We start from the raw sequence: 17422 nt of genomic DNA on the forward strand, positions 1-17422 counted from the left end.
AAAAAAAAGATTTTTATAAATTTGAACACGTTTGGTTTGAGTTCAGTTTAAATGTAGGTGCTAAACTTCATCAAGTGGTTCAAAACACACATTTAAAGTCTGAATTATTCGTCCTGAATTATTAGCCAATGTATATTTTCCCCAATTTCTGTTTAATGGAGAGATCTTTTGCCACGTGGTATAACTCTCTCTTTCTCTCCCAAGTAATAAAGTTTGTTACAAGAATATATCTCATTATTTTGATATGTCATTATATGACTTGGTCATGATGGTAAGAACAGGCATTATTATGAGATTAATTATTACAAGAAATATCTCATTATTGAAAGTAAGTTCATTCACCTATTATTACTGAGAAAGTAAGTCTATTAGTTTCACACTGTGACATTATGATAAGATATCCTATATATTTTTATTTAACGGGGAAACTAGCTTACCTGCGTCCAATCCCGGCTAACTTCCGGAAAGGTAGAGTAGCCAATAGCGTTAGAGATAACAAGTAAACCAAGTCCCGCCCTATGACTCACAAAAATCCAAAATGTTTTGCGCGAGCAGAGAGAAGAACCAGCGAGCGAGCGGAGAGAACTGATCGCGCGCGCGCGCTGTAGGCATGACCTCGCTCGCGAGAGCGTCCATCGTGCGCACAGATGATGATGTGCGCGTGCGGGACTTGTTTTCTCGCGCTACAGTAGATCAGTTGAGCGCGCTCGAAGATCCCCTATGCGCTCGCGGGCTGTAGTTTACTCGCGTGTAGACCTGTAATCTGCTCACGGTTCACTTCTCCTCGCGCGCAAACATCACCGCTGCGCTCGATTTATATTGGCATTGATTTGCCGCCATAAGACGAGTCGGACATGATTTAAGATCCCACATGAAATTTAAGACCTCCTTATGGAAAATTACAGAATTTAAGACATTTTCAGACCTTAAAAATCGAAAATTTTATTTAAGACATTTTAAGACTTTTTAAGGACCCGCGGGGACCCTGTTTTTAGCATTTAAATCTTTGTTCTGACTCCATAAATATATTTAGAGATATCTCTAATTATATTTTGACTAGTCATAATTATAATTCGACTAGTCAGAATAACAATTAGAGATATCTGCAATTGCAATTGTACTAGTACGAAATCAGATTGGAGATATCTGCAAATATATTATGACTAGTCATATTCCTCCATTGACTTCTATTGAAAAATATTTGCAGATATCTCTAAATGGGTTTTGACTAGTCACAATTGTAATTAGAGATATCTCTAACTGAGTTTTTACTAGTCATAATACATTTGGAGATGTCTTTAATTCGTCATATTTAGAGATATTTACAAATATATTTGAAGATATCTCTTAATTATTTACTAATAGTCGAATTACAGTTTTAGATATCTTGAATTGGATTTTTGACGAGTCAAAACTCATTTAGAGATATCTGCAAATATTTTTTAATGGAAGTCAATGGAGGAATATGACTAGTCATAATATATTTGCAGATATCTCCGTGCTTGAGCGCGATTCAGCGCACTCACACTTCTCAAACGATCCGGGAAACGGGCCTGGGCACGGGACAGATGGCATAGTGTGAGTAGGCCCTTAAAGCGATGGTTGAAAAAATAATGACAGTTTCTATTTTACTTGAATTTACTCGCACTCTGGTTCCAAACTTTTATGAAGATTTTCGGAAGAATGTTAAAAAACTAAGCTGAAAACCCTAAAAAGAATAAAAATTAGTATACAATAGCTGCTTTACGCTCCCACAGCATTACTTTGTGTGCAGCATTAGAAAGAAACTCAAACATGTTTGTACCAAGGGGAGGGGGAATAAATGATGAGAACTTTTATTTTTGAGTGAACTGTCCCTTTAAATCCATACTAAACTCCACTAAACTTGACCAAGTGCTGGAATTAATCAGAGTTGTATAAGCCTAAAATGTAATTGGCAAGTTATTTAAGTCACCACTGTTTACTAAGTGTAACCACAGATACAGGGACATTGGAGCATTTTAAAGCCGTGAAGATCAGTCGATTCATCACCGAATCGCTCGTATGTCAGCTTATAAACAGACTAGCTGATTTTTGCAGCCTTAAAATGCTCTAGTCTCCATGTATCTGTAGCTACACTCGGTAAACAGTGGTGAGTTTGGTGAACTGATGACCTTCACAGCCAATCACACCCATTTTTATTGAGCATGTGAACATAATGGCAAATCAGTAGTGTTTAAAAACGCGCCTAAATGTTAGCGGGAAATGGACATTTTTATAATGTCAGTATTAATTGGTATTAAATTCCAGTATCACGACAACACTAGTTGGCGGTTCATTCCGCTATTGTGACCCCTGATAAATGAGGGACTAAGTCGAGGGAAAATGAATAAATGAATGAATGATAGCAATTCAGTTTATCAGTGTGTGATTTATAGACCATGTGCTAGATTTTTTTCCTCGCAATGTTACAATCACAAAAATGCACCTCATTTTGAGGGAGCCACATATTTTAAAACATGCTGTAAACAGTTTTTGGGAGAAGCTTTTTTGGGGGTAAATCTTCTGCTGTGTGATTGTTTGACTGCGGTCAGCTGCTCTGGTTCAGTGTTGGTCTTTGTTTGTTTTGAACAGCGAGTGGAGCGCCATTGAGAAAGAGATGGGAGATGGGCTGCAGAGCGCCGGACACCACATGGATGCGTGAGTTCACTGCGCTTTATGAATCATTCTCATGTACTTGCAGTTAAAGTCAGAATTATTAACCCTCCTGTTGTATTATAAGAGCCCCTATTATACATTAAAAAGGGTCATATTTTGTTTTTAGGTGTCTCCAACAACAGGCTGATATGCACGCAAGGTCAAAAAACACTTTCATTTTCTTATAATATGCATTTATTTTTAACTAATTATCCCAACAAATCCCATATGATTTGTTCAGCAATTCCTTTGTTCCCAAACCGATCCTTAGCACAGTGCTAATCTGCGCTGATTGGACTGATGACAGTCTGTTGCTATTGGTCGACTGCGTTCAGTGCGAGAAATGCCCACCACGGCTTATCAAGAATATTGAAGTAGTCAGAGTGCAGGGTGTATGTGTGAGCCCAATGCAGGCATGCATTAAAGCAATGCAGTTTAACACCAGCATATTGCTCTATTCTTAACTAGGGCATACATTTAGTATTAATCCACACAGTGGCAAAACTAGTTTGAAACTTGACTGCCAGATGTGTGTAGGAACAGCTGATGGTGGCTATAGCAACGACAAACGGCTGTGGATCATGAGCTCACAAAATAATTTAAATCTGTTAACAAAGCGGCATGCGTCGCGTTTTCAACGTGACTTTAGGTGTGATATGAGAATAGAAAGAGTTTCCCAGACACAGTACAAGCGGTTACAAGTAACAAAACAATTAAATACATAATTTGCAAGCTAGAGAAACAAAGAGGCAACCATTTTAATCGTACTTACTTACACTTATAAAATGGAGAAAGAAACTGGTCCATGAACTGTGTACTGTAAAGTTCCTGTCATGCTCTGACAAAGTCCCATACATCAATAGTCTTTTCTGATCCTTCCTTTAACAAATGGCCAACAAATCTGCTGTTGTAAGTGTGTAGATTACTAAAGCACTTGTCCGAAAATTGATGGAAGTAGCACAAGGCAGGGGCTATAATGCTCAGGTATTTTTGCAAAATTAAACCTCAACCACGGACTCTTCACGGTTTCATCTTTGGGTAGAGAACATAAAACTTATTTTCCCTCACACTTCCAATAATATCCAGCTGAGCACAGCGTCTTCACGACATGATTCAACCGGCATCCTTTACGGTGTTCTTCTTTTTCTTTCTACAGTATTTGTGGGCGAGGCCGCAGGTTTAAATTTTTCCGGGTTTGTGTGCAGAACAAATGGCCGGGGCTTAAGTTTGTATCGAGGTCATGCTGACACGGCTAAAGACTCTTTATCAAGACGATTCATTCAAACCACTATGAGTCAACTCTTTTATAGATGAATCAATAGTTTTAAACGCATCGCACTTTCAGATTTAAGCCTTAGCTGGATATTTCACTTCACTTAGAGCTGTATTACACACTACATGGAAGGTCATTTTCAAAAACCCATCATAGGGACTCTTTAATTCTTTTATAGTTTTTTCAACAAATTGCTTAACATAATAGTTTTAATATCTTATTTCTAACAATTGCCATGATGACAATACATAATATTTTATATGATTTTTTCAAGATACAGATATTCAGTTTGAAGTGCAAGACTAGGTTAATGAGGGTATATAGGTCTAGTCTAGGATTTTAATAATAGGATTTTTTATAAAGAAAGAAAATTTGTAAAGAAAGAAAAAATTAAATCAATGAAAAATTACAATAACATTGGAAATTTCCCTACAGCTCACATTGACAAATACATATAAAGATCAGTTTACATGGTGTAAAGACAAAGGCACAATCCAATTCTCCCAATATTGCAGGTATTTGTCCATTTGTAGTTTAATGAAAAACTTATCCTCTCCATATTTGAACATTAGATACAGTACTATCCACCCATCTGGATTTTGTTGGGGGTTCGAGTTGTAGCCACTTTCGAGTTACAGTTTTTATTGCAGCTGTTTTTAATTGCATTTCTCCTACTTGGGACGATCCCGTTACCCTCCTGGGAGCTCATCGAGGACCCTGAAATATGAAGATGCTTTATGATACACCCCATGATTCTAAATGTGTGTGTTTTTCTGTTAAACACATTTGCCAGATTGATCTGATTCCTCTCAAATTTCCATTCACGTCCCCCCAACCATCATAACAAGTAGCCAGAATGATGCGCCCTTGGGAGGCTCATGTTTTGATTTGGCTGGCAGACCAAGGCGCAAATCTCCCAGAGCCATGGCCAAAACGTTTAGCTATGTTTATTTATTTGATGTTGTGAGAGGGACTTTTTCGCGGTAGTGTCCTTATAGTGAGTCTTTAGCCAGGCCCTGTCATTTCTATTCTGGTTTTGTATTGCTGTCTGCTCTGATGGATTCCAGATTGCTGTACTCGGAGGAAAGGTCAGAGGTCAGAGCCCAGTGCGCTGCCTGTCTGTTTCAGCACTGAAAGAAACAACCTGTCCATCATCAGCCCCCATTCAGCAGCTGTCAGAGTGTTTTATAGATCATGTTGCTTACCTTTTCCCCAGAATTCCTCAAAATACCCCAAACAGACTGTGCTGTGGGTTTGGCATTGGTTGCTCTGGCTCTGCGTCTGATTTAGAGAGAATTATAGACGTAGTTTCACTAGAATGCCAGCTTGTCACATTAGGGATGGGTGGTATGTGCAAAATATTATATCATGCTTACCGTATATATAATAAGATTCAGCTGTTTTATTAAGGCAAATGTAGTGAAAAGTGGTTTATTTGTTAGGTATTAATTGTGGTAAAGTCTATTTATGTGTAATGTGGCAATTTAAATGAAAGTAAGTCATTTATTTTCATATTTATATTTTTTTTTGTTTAGAACGTAATGGAAAGAAACTCTCTGTGCCCTGTGGCATCAATGAGTTTTCTGCCACGAAACTATGCTCATGCAAACTGATAGGTCACCTAATCTGCTCCTGCGTCATTAACTACATCATTAACTCCTGCTGGTACCTCGGCAGCCAATGAGCTTTCTCCTCATCAGTTTAAATGCTTTGCATCATTTTATGCTGTTTAAGCTGCAGCGCATTTTCGGAGAGCCTCTTCTACCTCAGCTCCACCTGTGTTTAGATCTGTTACTGGGGGTTACATGTATATTTGCAGCAGTAGCGTGTTATATTCTCAGAAGGCATGTCTGTGTATATACTGGCAGTAGCAGGTCTCTGTACTCGCTCTGGCATAATATCAAAGCAGCAGCAGCGTAGCAGATGTATTCCGCCTAGCACAAATACATTAACATTGCCATATACATATTATAAAACTAGTGGTTTCAATGTAAATGTGTATTTAAAAGGCCCAAAATGGATGATATGATGCTATCATTAAAAATCTGTGTTTATAGACCTTTTCTAAAATTGTCAAACAAAGAGAACTCAGACAGGCTCCATTTATTGAATCAAATGCATTATGAACTGAAATACTGTAATATACTGTATCTTTTTAACATTAAAGTAAAAATGTTTATGGATCCTTTTCACAAAACTGTTATGACTCAATTACCAGTCATCATAATCCTAAATCCTTAAAAGTTTTTAATATTTTGATTTATTTTAAAATGTATTTGTATAAACATTTATGTATGCATTATATCATCTTTGTGTAAAATTACAAAAGCGAATTACCGCTTATGCGAGGTGTTTCTAATCCAGCATTTATAGGGGCGGGACAGTAAATTTGACGTTATTCTCTCTGGCTGCTGTCATCAGTCTCACACTATTTTTTTTTTCTTTTTCTGAAAGTCTTGATTACACAATCGTGGCATTTTTCTTTTTTTTTAGCAAATAGGATTGTAAAAAAAAAAAAAGATTTCTTATAATCTCCCACTCACTGCGCTCTAAGGCTACGTTCACACTGTGGGGCTTAGTGCTCAAATCAGATTTTTTACTCAGATCTAATTTTTTTGCATGGGTGTTCACGTTGTTGTTAGAAATGTGGCATATATCAGACTTGCAGTGTGAACAGATCATGGTCCTAAACTGACCCGCATGCTCAAAAGTACATTACGGAGAGCACAAAATGTCTAATTATGCACACAATGTGTATACTGTATGAAGTAAGCATGTTGTCAAATTATGCTTAATATGATTATTGGCCTTTTCACAGACAATTGTGGTGTATTTAATGAACTACAAAGCGTTGTGCTGCTACTACTAATGTGTATTTCGGCATTTATAACCTAGAATAAGTCACTTGTGTTTGAAAACACTGATCATTTGTAATGTATGACAACCACGGTGCACACCTTACTGACCACCAATGTATTGAACTTATTATGAAGATGGAGTTGGTTTATCTCTGTTTGCAGAATTATTTCATTTTACTTCAATAGCCATGTGCAGAAGGAGGGTTTGGGTGCTCGATCACCTGCCCTTAACCAGATTGGTTAACAAGCACCAGTTTTGCCTTGAAAAATGAACAGCCATCTTTCTGTGGTAAAGTTATTGCCCTGTGTGCCATTCTACTGTGCTGCTGAGTAGTAGATGATGTTTGCGGCACAGAATAATGATGCATGTCGGCCAAAGATTATGTAAAAGACAGATGAAATCCGACATGACCATTCACACTGCGACCGCATTGCATAACATAAGACCTGTGTCTGACTTAATACTACATATGAAAGTGGCACAAATCTGAATTGAAAAGATCAGATTTCATGCGGTTTGGGCTGTTCACACAGTCAAGACAAAAACAGATCTGAGTCGCATGTTGACAAAAAAGAATTAGATTGGGGCCACATTTGGCTGCAGTGTAAACGTAGCCTAAGTTTACCCAACTATGACAACTTTTGCTACTGAGAAACCCGTAAAAATATGTGAAAAAGGGTCTATTATTCCTGTGCATTCAAATCTTTTTCATACTCTGATGATCCTTCAGAAATCATCCCAATCATTCTTTCTCATTTTTTCCCTATTTAATCTGTGTGCTGTTTGATATTTGCATCAGAAACTGACACTTATAAATATATATATTTTCAATGGAAAGTTTAAATGGATTTTCTGTTGATTTAGATCAATATAATAGTGCTTTGAAAAAATAAATAATAAAAATAAATAAAAGTTTGAAGTAATTTTTACAAAACAAAATATGCACGCTAGTGTGCACATTTCTGTCACCTTATCAGAATCAGAAAGAGCTTTATTAGCCAGGCATGTTCACACATACAAGACATTTGTTTTCGTGACAGCTTCTACAGTGCAACAGAATGACAGAGACAGAACAAAAAACAGATAATAAATATATTAAAATATATTTGGTAATCCTTGAAAATGCTTCTATTTTAATAAAGAGTGTTTTCAAGGTTTTAAAAGTGCTTAGATGTTGGATAAGTGCTTGATGCTGCTTGAAAATGTAATTGTGTTGCTTTCATAATAATTTCCTGCTAAGTAGATAATAATGATTCATTATTTAAATTAAACATTAAAGAATGTGCATATGCGTGTGGCACTGGCTATTTTTATTTGTTTTTATTTTTGCATTCAAGATGGGTAAATTATATTTAAGAGTAAATTACAGTGTTGCTTTGACTTAAAAAACGTGTAAGAACCCTGAGGTAAGCAGTGAATGCAAATATACAAAGTGACAAGTGTATACAGGTATATTACTATCTACAAAGTTATATGTGCAGCTTTTATGTGCAAATTGGCATGTGAAGTATGTTGTCAAATAATTAAGTGTATACTGTAGAAGTCGAATTACGAAGTACTGTAGAATTATTAGCCCCCTTTTGATTTTTTTTCTTTCTATTTTAAATATTTCCAAAACGATGTTTAACAGCAAGGAAATTTTCACTGTGTGTCTTATAATATTTTTTCTTCTGGAGAAAGCAGTTTAAAAAATTTTAAAAACCATTTCAGGGACAAAATTATTAGCCCCTTTAAGCATTTTTTTTCCTCGATAGTCTACAGAACAAACTAATAATTTAGGGGGCTAATAATTCTGACTTCAACTGTATGTGAATAAAAAAGTAGTGGTATTTGTTTTACAATTACTATAGAGTGTCCATGAGATGGATTGCCTGAGGGAAGAAACTGTTCCTGTGTCAGGCTGTTCTGGTACGCAGGAAATGACTATCAGAAAATAACTGTACAGTTGTTTTTTTGTGTTGCAGGTATGCTGCCTCTATAGATGATATTCTAGAAGAAGAGGAGCATTATGCAGACCAGCTGAAGGAGTATCTTTTCTACGCAGATGCATTGCGGTAACATTATTTGCATTGCCTGAATTGCTTCACCTTAAATTAACAGCTCACTGCAAAAGGAGAATTGTGATAATTTCCCTAAACTTCTTAAAAACTGACCTAAAGCATACCAAACACAAGCTGTTATAACAGTAAGGTTAATCTGAAATGTTCTAGAAACTCCCACAGGCTGATTAAGTTACTCACATGCAACTTTTTTCTAACACAAACCCCCATCTGGTTTTCTGAAAGTGATCAAACTGCAGGTCATCTACATTAGGTCTTCAGTTTAACAATTCCCGTAACATACAAACATCTTTATTTGTTTAATGGTCAATTTTTGTATATTTTGTGTGTGTGTGTACTTTGACAGGGCAGTGTGTAGGAAGCATGAACTGACTCAGTATGAACTGGAGACAGCCGTCCAGGATCTGAGCTCTAAGAAACAGCAGCGGGAGGAACTCGCCACCGGGGTCAGTGTCCATTTAGTTACACCAACTCCACTTCACTCCCCTTAAGTCTGGAATGAGGGACTTTCCAGTTAGACTTAATCATTATATTGCCATGTTACATCATAAGTAGGAGTGTGTGATACTGGCAAAAAAATAAGATCTAGTTATTTGGGGATTTTTTTATTACTATTATACTTTAAGCATTTTACTGAGTGTGTTTTTATGCTGGTACTATACCTGTTTCTGCTAGTTTTTTGCAGTAAGTCCCAGTTTTAAAGAGTGATTTATTGAATTAATGGATAGGTGGATCACTTTAATTATCTCAGTATTTAATTAGTTTGAACTGTTGAATAGTATTACTATACTACATGTGCAAGCACACTCTTTTTTTGTATAAGACCCATTTCCTAAAAAGGACAAAGTTTAACTCAACTCATCTTGCTAAATAAATATATAATAACTTGAATTATGTAGTCATCCTAACTGCATTCTAATAGGCTTCATTTGGACTCTTAAGGCTTCTTTTGTGTTTTGACAAGTGACTCTATAACACCAACTGTTAATTACAGTTACAGTAATATTGTAGCTTCCAAATATCACACATGTATATCTATTTCAGGGCTGCACAGTATATCATTTCAGCATTAATATCACAATGTGTGTATCCGCAACAGTCACATCGCAGGATCTGCAATGTTGAGAGATTATAGTTGATGAGCATAACAGTTGCGAACACATGAGTTGTGTGAAGTCATTGCAAAGTACACTGCATCCCGAAAAGTATTCGTAGCGCTTCACTTTCTCCAAATTTTTTTTAATGTTCTAGGCTTATTCCTAGAAAAAAAATATTACTAAAATTCTACACACAATACCCCATACTGACACTATCCCATACTGACAATGATTTTTAAAAATAAAACACCAGAAAAATCACATGTACATAAGTATTCACAGCCTTTGCTCAATACTTTGCTGATGCACCTTTGGCAGCAGTTACAGCCTCAAGTCTGTTTGAATATGATGCCACAAGCTTGGCACACCTGTCTTTGGGAATTTTCGCCTTTTCCTCTTTGCAGTACCTCTCAAGCTCTATTAGGTTGGATGGGAAGCAACAGTGTATTTTCCGATCTCTTCAGAGATGTTCAATAGGATTAAGGTCTGGGCTCTGGCTGAGTCACTCAGGGACATTCACAGAGTTGTTGTGAAGCCACTCCATTGATATTTTGGGGATGTGCTTTGGGTCATTGTCCTGCTGGAAGATATACTGTCGCCGTCTACAGACAATTCCTTTGTCTGCATGCTTGGTTTGTGTTTTGACATGCACTATCAACCCTGGGACCTTATATAGACAGGTGTATGCCTTTTCAAATCATGTCCAATCAACTAAATTTACGACAGGCCAACTCCAATTAAGCTGCTGAAACATCTCAAGAATAATTAGTGGAAACGGAATGTACCCGAGCTTAATTTAGAGCTTCACGGCAAAGGCTGTGAATACTGATGTACATGTGATATTTCAGCTTTTTTATTTTTAATAAATTTGCAACAATTTCAAAATTTCTTTTTTCATATTGTCATTATGGGGTATTGTGTGTAGAATTGTGCTGTATTGTGTGTGTATTGTGCTGATTGTTTATTATTGTGAATCATACAAATAATATAAAATCTTACAAAAACCCAATCAATCTTAATTAATTTTTTCCCCACAAATAGCTATTCAAGCCATCTGGTGAACTGGTATTCATATCACAATATATTTAGCACAAAAACAAAATATTGCAATCGTGCAGCAGTAATATATCAAATCCAGCATTTACTTTTGAAACACAGTCCTAAATTTAGATCTTTTTGGCCAAAATTTAGTGATCTTTGTGTCTTTGAGTTTGTATGCTATTGAATTGAATTTTAATGTGGCCTGGTCCTTTGCGTAAATTAAGACTACTTATCATTGGTTTATTTTAATGTAAACATTTAAGCAGCACAAAAAGCCAATGATACACACACACAACTTTCTGACCCAATTAGCTGATATGGCCAATTACTAGGCTCACTTGTAGAAAACAAAATGTGAGAAAACATCCATAATTCAGCTTTCTGCTCATAAACATGGGAGTAGGAGTTTGTGGCTTGTTCCATCCATTGGATGTCATTGACTTTTTTGTTTTCTCATGTAGACGGTCCGGACCTTCTCTCTGAAGGGAATGACCAGTAAACTGTTTGGACAAGAGACCCCAGAGCAGAGAGAGGCCAAGCTGAAAATGCTGGAGACACAGATTGAAGAAGGAGAGGAAATGGTCAAAGACAGAAATGTAGAATGCGAGTAAGCTCTGCACTATACTCTCAGCTGATTAAATAGGTTTTTGCAGACAGCAACAGAAGACATGATATCGCAGACCATGCTTTCTGTTGCTGTCGGCCAAACCTATTGGTAGAATTGTATTTTGAAGATCACCAGTGAGAAGCTTAAACCTAATTGACCTAATTTACATTTTTTAATTTTTCGCCACATTAAGGGGTTGGGGTGAACCAGGCTTATTCAGTTTTAAAAATGTGTAGATCTGAGGATCGGCTGTTTGGTTAATCGATTTTGGCATCCTACGATTATGATAAAACAATAGAGATTAAAACGATTATCCAGCCCCCTTTCCAGCAATCCGCATTCATTCCCGATTCATCTTAACAAAGCCCAGTTTCAAATGAATATCGATAAAATCATGTAATGTGGCTTTTGCAGCACATGACGTGCTTAATTTATTCATTCATTTTCCTTCGGCTTAGTCCCTTTATTCATCTAGCTGAATTAATCGCCAACTTATCCAGTATGTTTTACATAGCGCATGCCCTTCCAGCTGCAACCTAGTACTGGGAAACATCCATACACGCATACATGCATGCCAATTTAGTTTATTCAATTCACCTGTACCGCATGTCTTTGGATTGTGGGGGAAACCCATGCAAACACAGACGCAAACTCAAACCAGCGACCTTCTTGCTGTGAGGCGACAGTGCTAACCACTGAGCCGCCGTATTGAAATTTATTAGATTTATTAAAGTATTTAAACCGTAATCGCTTATTTGCTATGTAATAAATTAATGTAAAGAGTTGAGAATGGAAATGCACATGTAACTGTAAATTAGATCTGTGCAGCACTTAAAAGTGACTTAAACTTTATTCATTCATTTTTCTTCGGCTTAGTCGCTTTGGCTTAGTTGCCACAGCGGAATGAACCACCAACTTATCCAGCATATGTTTTACACAGCGGATGCCCTTTCAGCTGCAACCCATCACTGGGAAACATCCATACACACTCATTTAGACTCACAACACAACTGTGGGGAAAACCAGAGCACCTGGAGGAAAGGAAACCCACATGAACATGGGGAGAACATGCAAACTCCGCACAGAAATGCCAACTGACCCAGCCAGGACTTGAACCAGCGACCTTCTTGCTTTGACAGTGCGAACCACTGAGCCACCATGTCGCCCCTGACTTAAATATAAAAAAAAAGCCAAACACACAAAAATAATATAACAATATTGTGAAAGTCTGACATGTTATTTAAGTTCTGATTAAGATCAGCTTTTTTTTTTTTTTTTTACCCAACACTGGTTATATCCCCAACTTATAATCATTTTAAATAATCCTGATTATAATATTGACTAAAATAACTATGATTATGGGAAAAATCTTAATTGAGAAGCCCTATCTTAGGCTGTAGTAACTAACATCAGGCTTCATTATAATTAATAAATACAGTATGTAGAATAAAATCTGTCTTTTTGTGTAGAGAGTTTGTGAAAGGTGCATGGACGGACATTGAGAGGTTCAAAGAGCAGAAAGACCATGATCTCCGAGAAGCTCTCATCAGCTACGCCATCATGCAGATCAGCATGTGTAAAAAGGTGAGCATGGAGAGAACATTTGATCATGACCGAAAAAAAATAATAACATTTATTTAAGCAATAAAATAAAATACATATTATTTGTACTATTTTAAGACACAGGACTGATGTGTTAATGTAATCCTGCTTCATTTGAAGGGAATTCAAGTGTGGAACAACGCTAAAGAGTGCTTCAGTAAGATGTAAGTGTTCGAGCAGGACAACCAGAACACCAGGGAGGCCTTGGAGATGTCAATCCAGAGAAGCACACACTCCTAGAGACTGACCATGGGGACTAAAGTCTTCCTCTCTATCTTAAACTTTTGTCAGCCTCTTGCACCAGATGCTCTGGTGAATAAAAGGTATCGAATATTGACATACACTAGTTTCAGAGTCCAAATAATGAATAAATGGGGTGCTGTTTTATTTATTTCCATGTTTACCAGATAGATTTCTGATCTGGTTACTTTTGTGAATGCACTATTCTGACCTACACAAGAGCTTGTGCAGATAACAGACAATTAATGACTTAACGCTTCAGACAATACAATGACTTATTATTGATTAATCTGGAACTATGTAATGATTTTTGTATGATTTGTTGTCTTTTTCTTTGCCTATCTTCATGCTTTTTGATGCCAAAATAATTCATTTTTATACTTTTCATTTTCTTTTTATTAAATCTAGTCAATCATAAAACACAAAAGCACATTTAAATTGTCAACATAAGGGTGTGTATTTTATGAGGGGGAAAAAAGTTGTATTTTTATCATACCCCTCACCCCACCCCACCCCATAATGGTGGTCCCGCACATCTGGAACGTGTCCAGTTTCTAGTTTTCATGCGTAATGATCTTTATCATCTGGCACGGAGGACACCAAGAGTCAGATTTCCTATGAAAAGTAAAGTAACTGTTCTTATTCACATGCAAACTAAATTGGTCCTGACGCCCATACAGCAAACAAAGTGCATAAATTCATCATAGTTTGCTGCTCTGTCACTTTTCTGCACGTTCAGCCATAAAAGCATAAGCTGTTTATGACCACCGGCCCCCTCCCTTTCTACGGTTCAGTTCATCTGAGAAATATTAATATGCTGTTTATGCCTTATTCAAGAATAACTGCATATTTTCTTCACTATGAATGCCATATTTGTCATGTGTTATGATGAATGGGTGGGGTCGATGTTTTGATATAAATCTGGCTGAAGGAATACGAATGTCACAGGAAAGGCAGGATATTACAATTTCCACATTTTAGAGTAGCATGAGCAACTCAGCCTGGTCATTGGGTTCATTTTTTGGGGGTGGAGATGATTATTTGTATATAAGCTGTTAAAATCATTGTTGTGTAACACTAATGGTAATAATAATAGTAATAATAAAGTACCATTATCACTTGGCTTTTGTTTTGTTGTGAGGGTCTTTTCATTTGTTCACTTTAAACTAGAAATGTAACCATGGTATATATCTCTCTGAGCTCGGCATAGTTCGGTTTAAGTTTAAAACTGAAAATATGCAGTATATGATGCATGGCATAGGGAGTGATGTAACATATGAAGTAAACAGGTGACAGCACTGTCGCAGTAGGTAGTGCCGTCGCCTCACAGCGAGAAGGTCGCTGGTTCGAGCCTCGGCTGGGTCGGTTGGCGTTTCTGTGTGGAGTTTGCATGTTCTCCCTGTGTTCGCATGGGTTTCCTCCGAGTGCTCCAGTTTCCCCCACAGTCCAAAGACACGCGCTACAGGTGAATCGGGAAGGCTAAATTGTCCGTGGTGTATGAGTGTGAATGGATGTTTCCCAGAGATGGGTTGTGGCTGGAAGGGCATCCGCTGCATAAAACATGTGCTGGATGAGTTGGCGGTTTATTCCGCTGTGGCGACCCCTGACTAATAAAGGCATCTAAGCCGAAAAGAAAATGAATTAATGATATGAAGTAAGCAAGTTAAATATGTGTTGTATTACGGTTACCTATAAACCGAGGTTGGAGTGACAGGATAAATTATAACAACTTTTAGCATAAGGTATCATCTGTACAGCTAAAAAAGAGTGTTTTTTTCACAGAACTGTAGAGATTTCCACTGCCTCAGCCATTTTCTCTGAAGGAATCTTCTTTTGTTTCTGGGTCGTAATGCCTCCCTCTAGTGGTGTTTTACTTAAGAACCGTGTAATAAAACGAACCAATGTACAATTGTTGGGTTGCATTACAGCCAGATTTAGAACAGATTTGTTTTCACAACAATCAATATAAAATATTCTGAATTATTTCCTATGGATTTATTTCTCCAATTAATTAATTAATTGTTTAATTGGTTATTTTTTATTAATTATTATTATTATTAATAATAATAATAAAAACTAGTGATAGTAAACTATAGTAATTGTATAAGAGTCAAGATTATGTTTTTCGTTCATTAAAAAATATTAGTTAAGAGAAACCTTTTCTTTTAGTATTTGTATTAAAGAGAGGGGGAGATAATAAAAATAAATATATAAAAAATAAACTTGCCATCATCTCCGTACATTGATTATTCAACCTCTTAATATGTTAAATAGGTGTTAAATAAAGAGTTGATAAAATTTTTTTTTACCATTATTTGTACCATATATTTTTTTCAATTCTTCTTTAAACGGAAGTCAATTACATACACATCCATCCAAAGCAGCAATCAGAGGATGCATTTATATATATATATATATATATATATATATATATATATATATATATATATATATATATTTATAAATATATATATATATATATATATATATATATATATATATATATATATATATAAATATATATATATATATATATATATATATATATAAATATATATATATATATATATATATAAATATATATATATATATATAAATATATATATATATATATATATATATAAATATATATATATATATATATATATATATATATATATATATATATATATATATATATATAAATATATAAATATATATATATAAATATATAAATATATATATAAATATATATAAAATATATATATATATATATATATATATATATATATATATATATATATATATATATATATATATACATACATACACACACACAGTTGAAGTCCGAAATATTCACCTTCCCTTTGAATTTATTTTTTCTATTTTAAATATTTGCCAAATGATGTTTAACAGAGCAAGGAAATTTTTACAGTATGTCTGATAATATTTTTTCTTCTGAAGAAAGTCTTATTTGTTTTATTTCGGCTAGAGTAAAAGCAGTTTTTTTAAAATGCCATTTTAAGGTCAAAATTATTAGCCCCTTTAAGCTACATTTTTTTTTCTGATCGTCTACAGAACAAACCATCCTTATACAATAAATGGCCTAATTACCCTAACCTACCAAGTTACACTAATTAACCTAGTTAAGCCTTTAAATGTCACTTTAAGCTGTATAGAAGTGTCTTGAAAAATATCCAGTCAAATATTATTTACTGTCATCATGGCAAAGATAACAGAAAATGGAGAAAAAATAAACAGGGGAGCTTATAATTCAGAGTGTTTAATAATTCTGACTTCAACTATATATATATATATATATATATATATATATATATATATATATATATATATATATATATATATATATATATATATATACATAAAATAAATTCATATCTCTCTCTCTCTCTCTCTCTCTCTCTCTCTATATATATATATATATATATATATATATATATATATATATATATATATATATATTCATAAATTCATATACAGTTGAAGTCAGAATTATTAGCCCCCTTTTGATTTTTATTTTCTTTTTTTTAAATATTTCCCAAATGATGTTTAACAGAGCAATGAAATGTTCACAGTATGTCTGATAATTTTTTTTCTTCTGGAGAAAGTCTTATTTGTTTTAATTCAGCTACAATAAAAGCAGTTATTAATTTTTAAAAACCATTTTTGGGAGAAAATTTTTTAACCCCGTTTAAGCTCATTTTTTTCGATAATCTACAGAACAAACAACTGTTATACAATAACTTGCCTAATTACCCTAACCTGACTAGTTAATTAACCTAGTTAAGCATTTAAATGTCACTTTAAGCTGTATAGAAGTGTCTTGAAAAATATCAAGTAAAATATTATGTACTGTCATCATGACAAAGAGAAAATTAATCTGCTATTAGAAATACGTTTTTTTAAAACTATTATGATTAGAAATGTGCAGAAACAATCTTCCCTCCATTAAACAGAAATTGGGGGA

The 17422-nt window shown here is 35.1% G+C and overlaps 1 protein-coding gene across 4 annotated transcripts in view; it reads left to right on the forward strand.

Annotated features, from left to right (window-relative positions):
• The window catches only part of snx4 (sorting nexin 4), a 33211-nt gene extending 18633 nt beyond the window's left edge, over positions 1-14578 (forward strand). For 2 of the 4 annotated variants that reach the window (XM_073911605.1, XM_068223293.1), the window contains exons 9-15: positions 2614-2679; positions 2804-2836; positions 8773-8862; positions 9215-9314; positions 11468-11613; positions 13083-13197; positions 13336-14578. In XM_073911605.1, coding sequence (XP_073767706.1) covers positions 2614-2679; positions 2804-2836; positions 8773-8862; positions 9215-9314; positions 11468-11613; positions 13083-13197; positions 13336-13383 — 598 coding nt within the window. In that variant the 3' untranslated portion in view covers positions 13384-14578. 4 annotated transcript variants of the gene reach the window in all.
• Positions 14579-17422: the final 2844 nt, after the last annotated feature.

This window comes from Danio rerio, chromosome 9 (genome assembly GCF_049306965.1).
Source record: "Danio rerio strain Tuebingen ecotype United States chromosome 9, GRCz12tu, whole genome shotgun sequence".
NCBI classification, from domain to species: domain Eukaryota; kingdom Metazoa; phylum Chordata; class Actinopteri; order Cypriniformes; family Danionidae; genus Danio; species Danio rerio.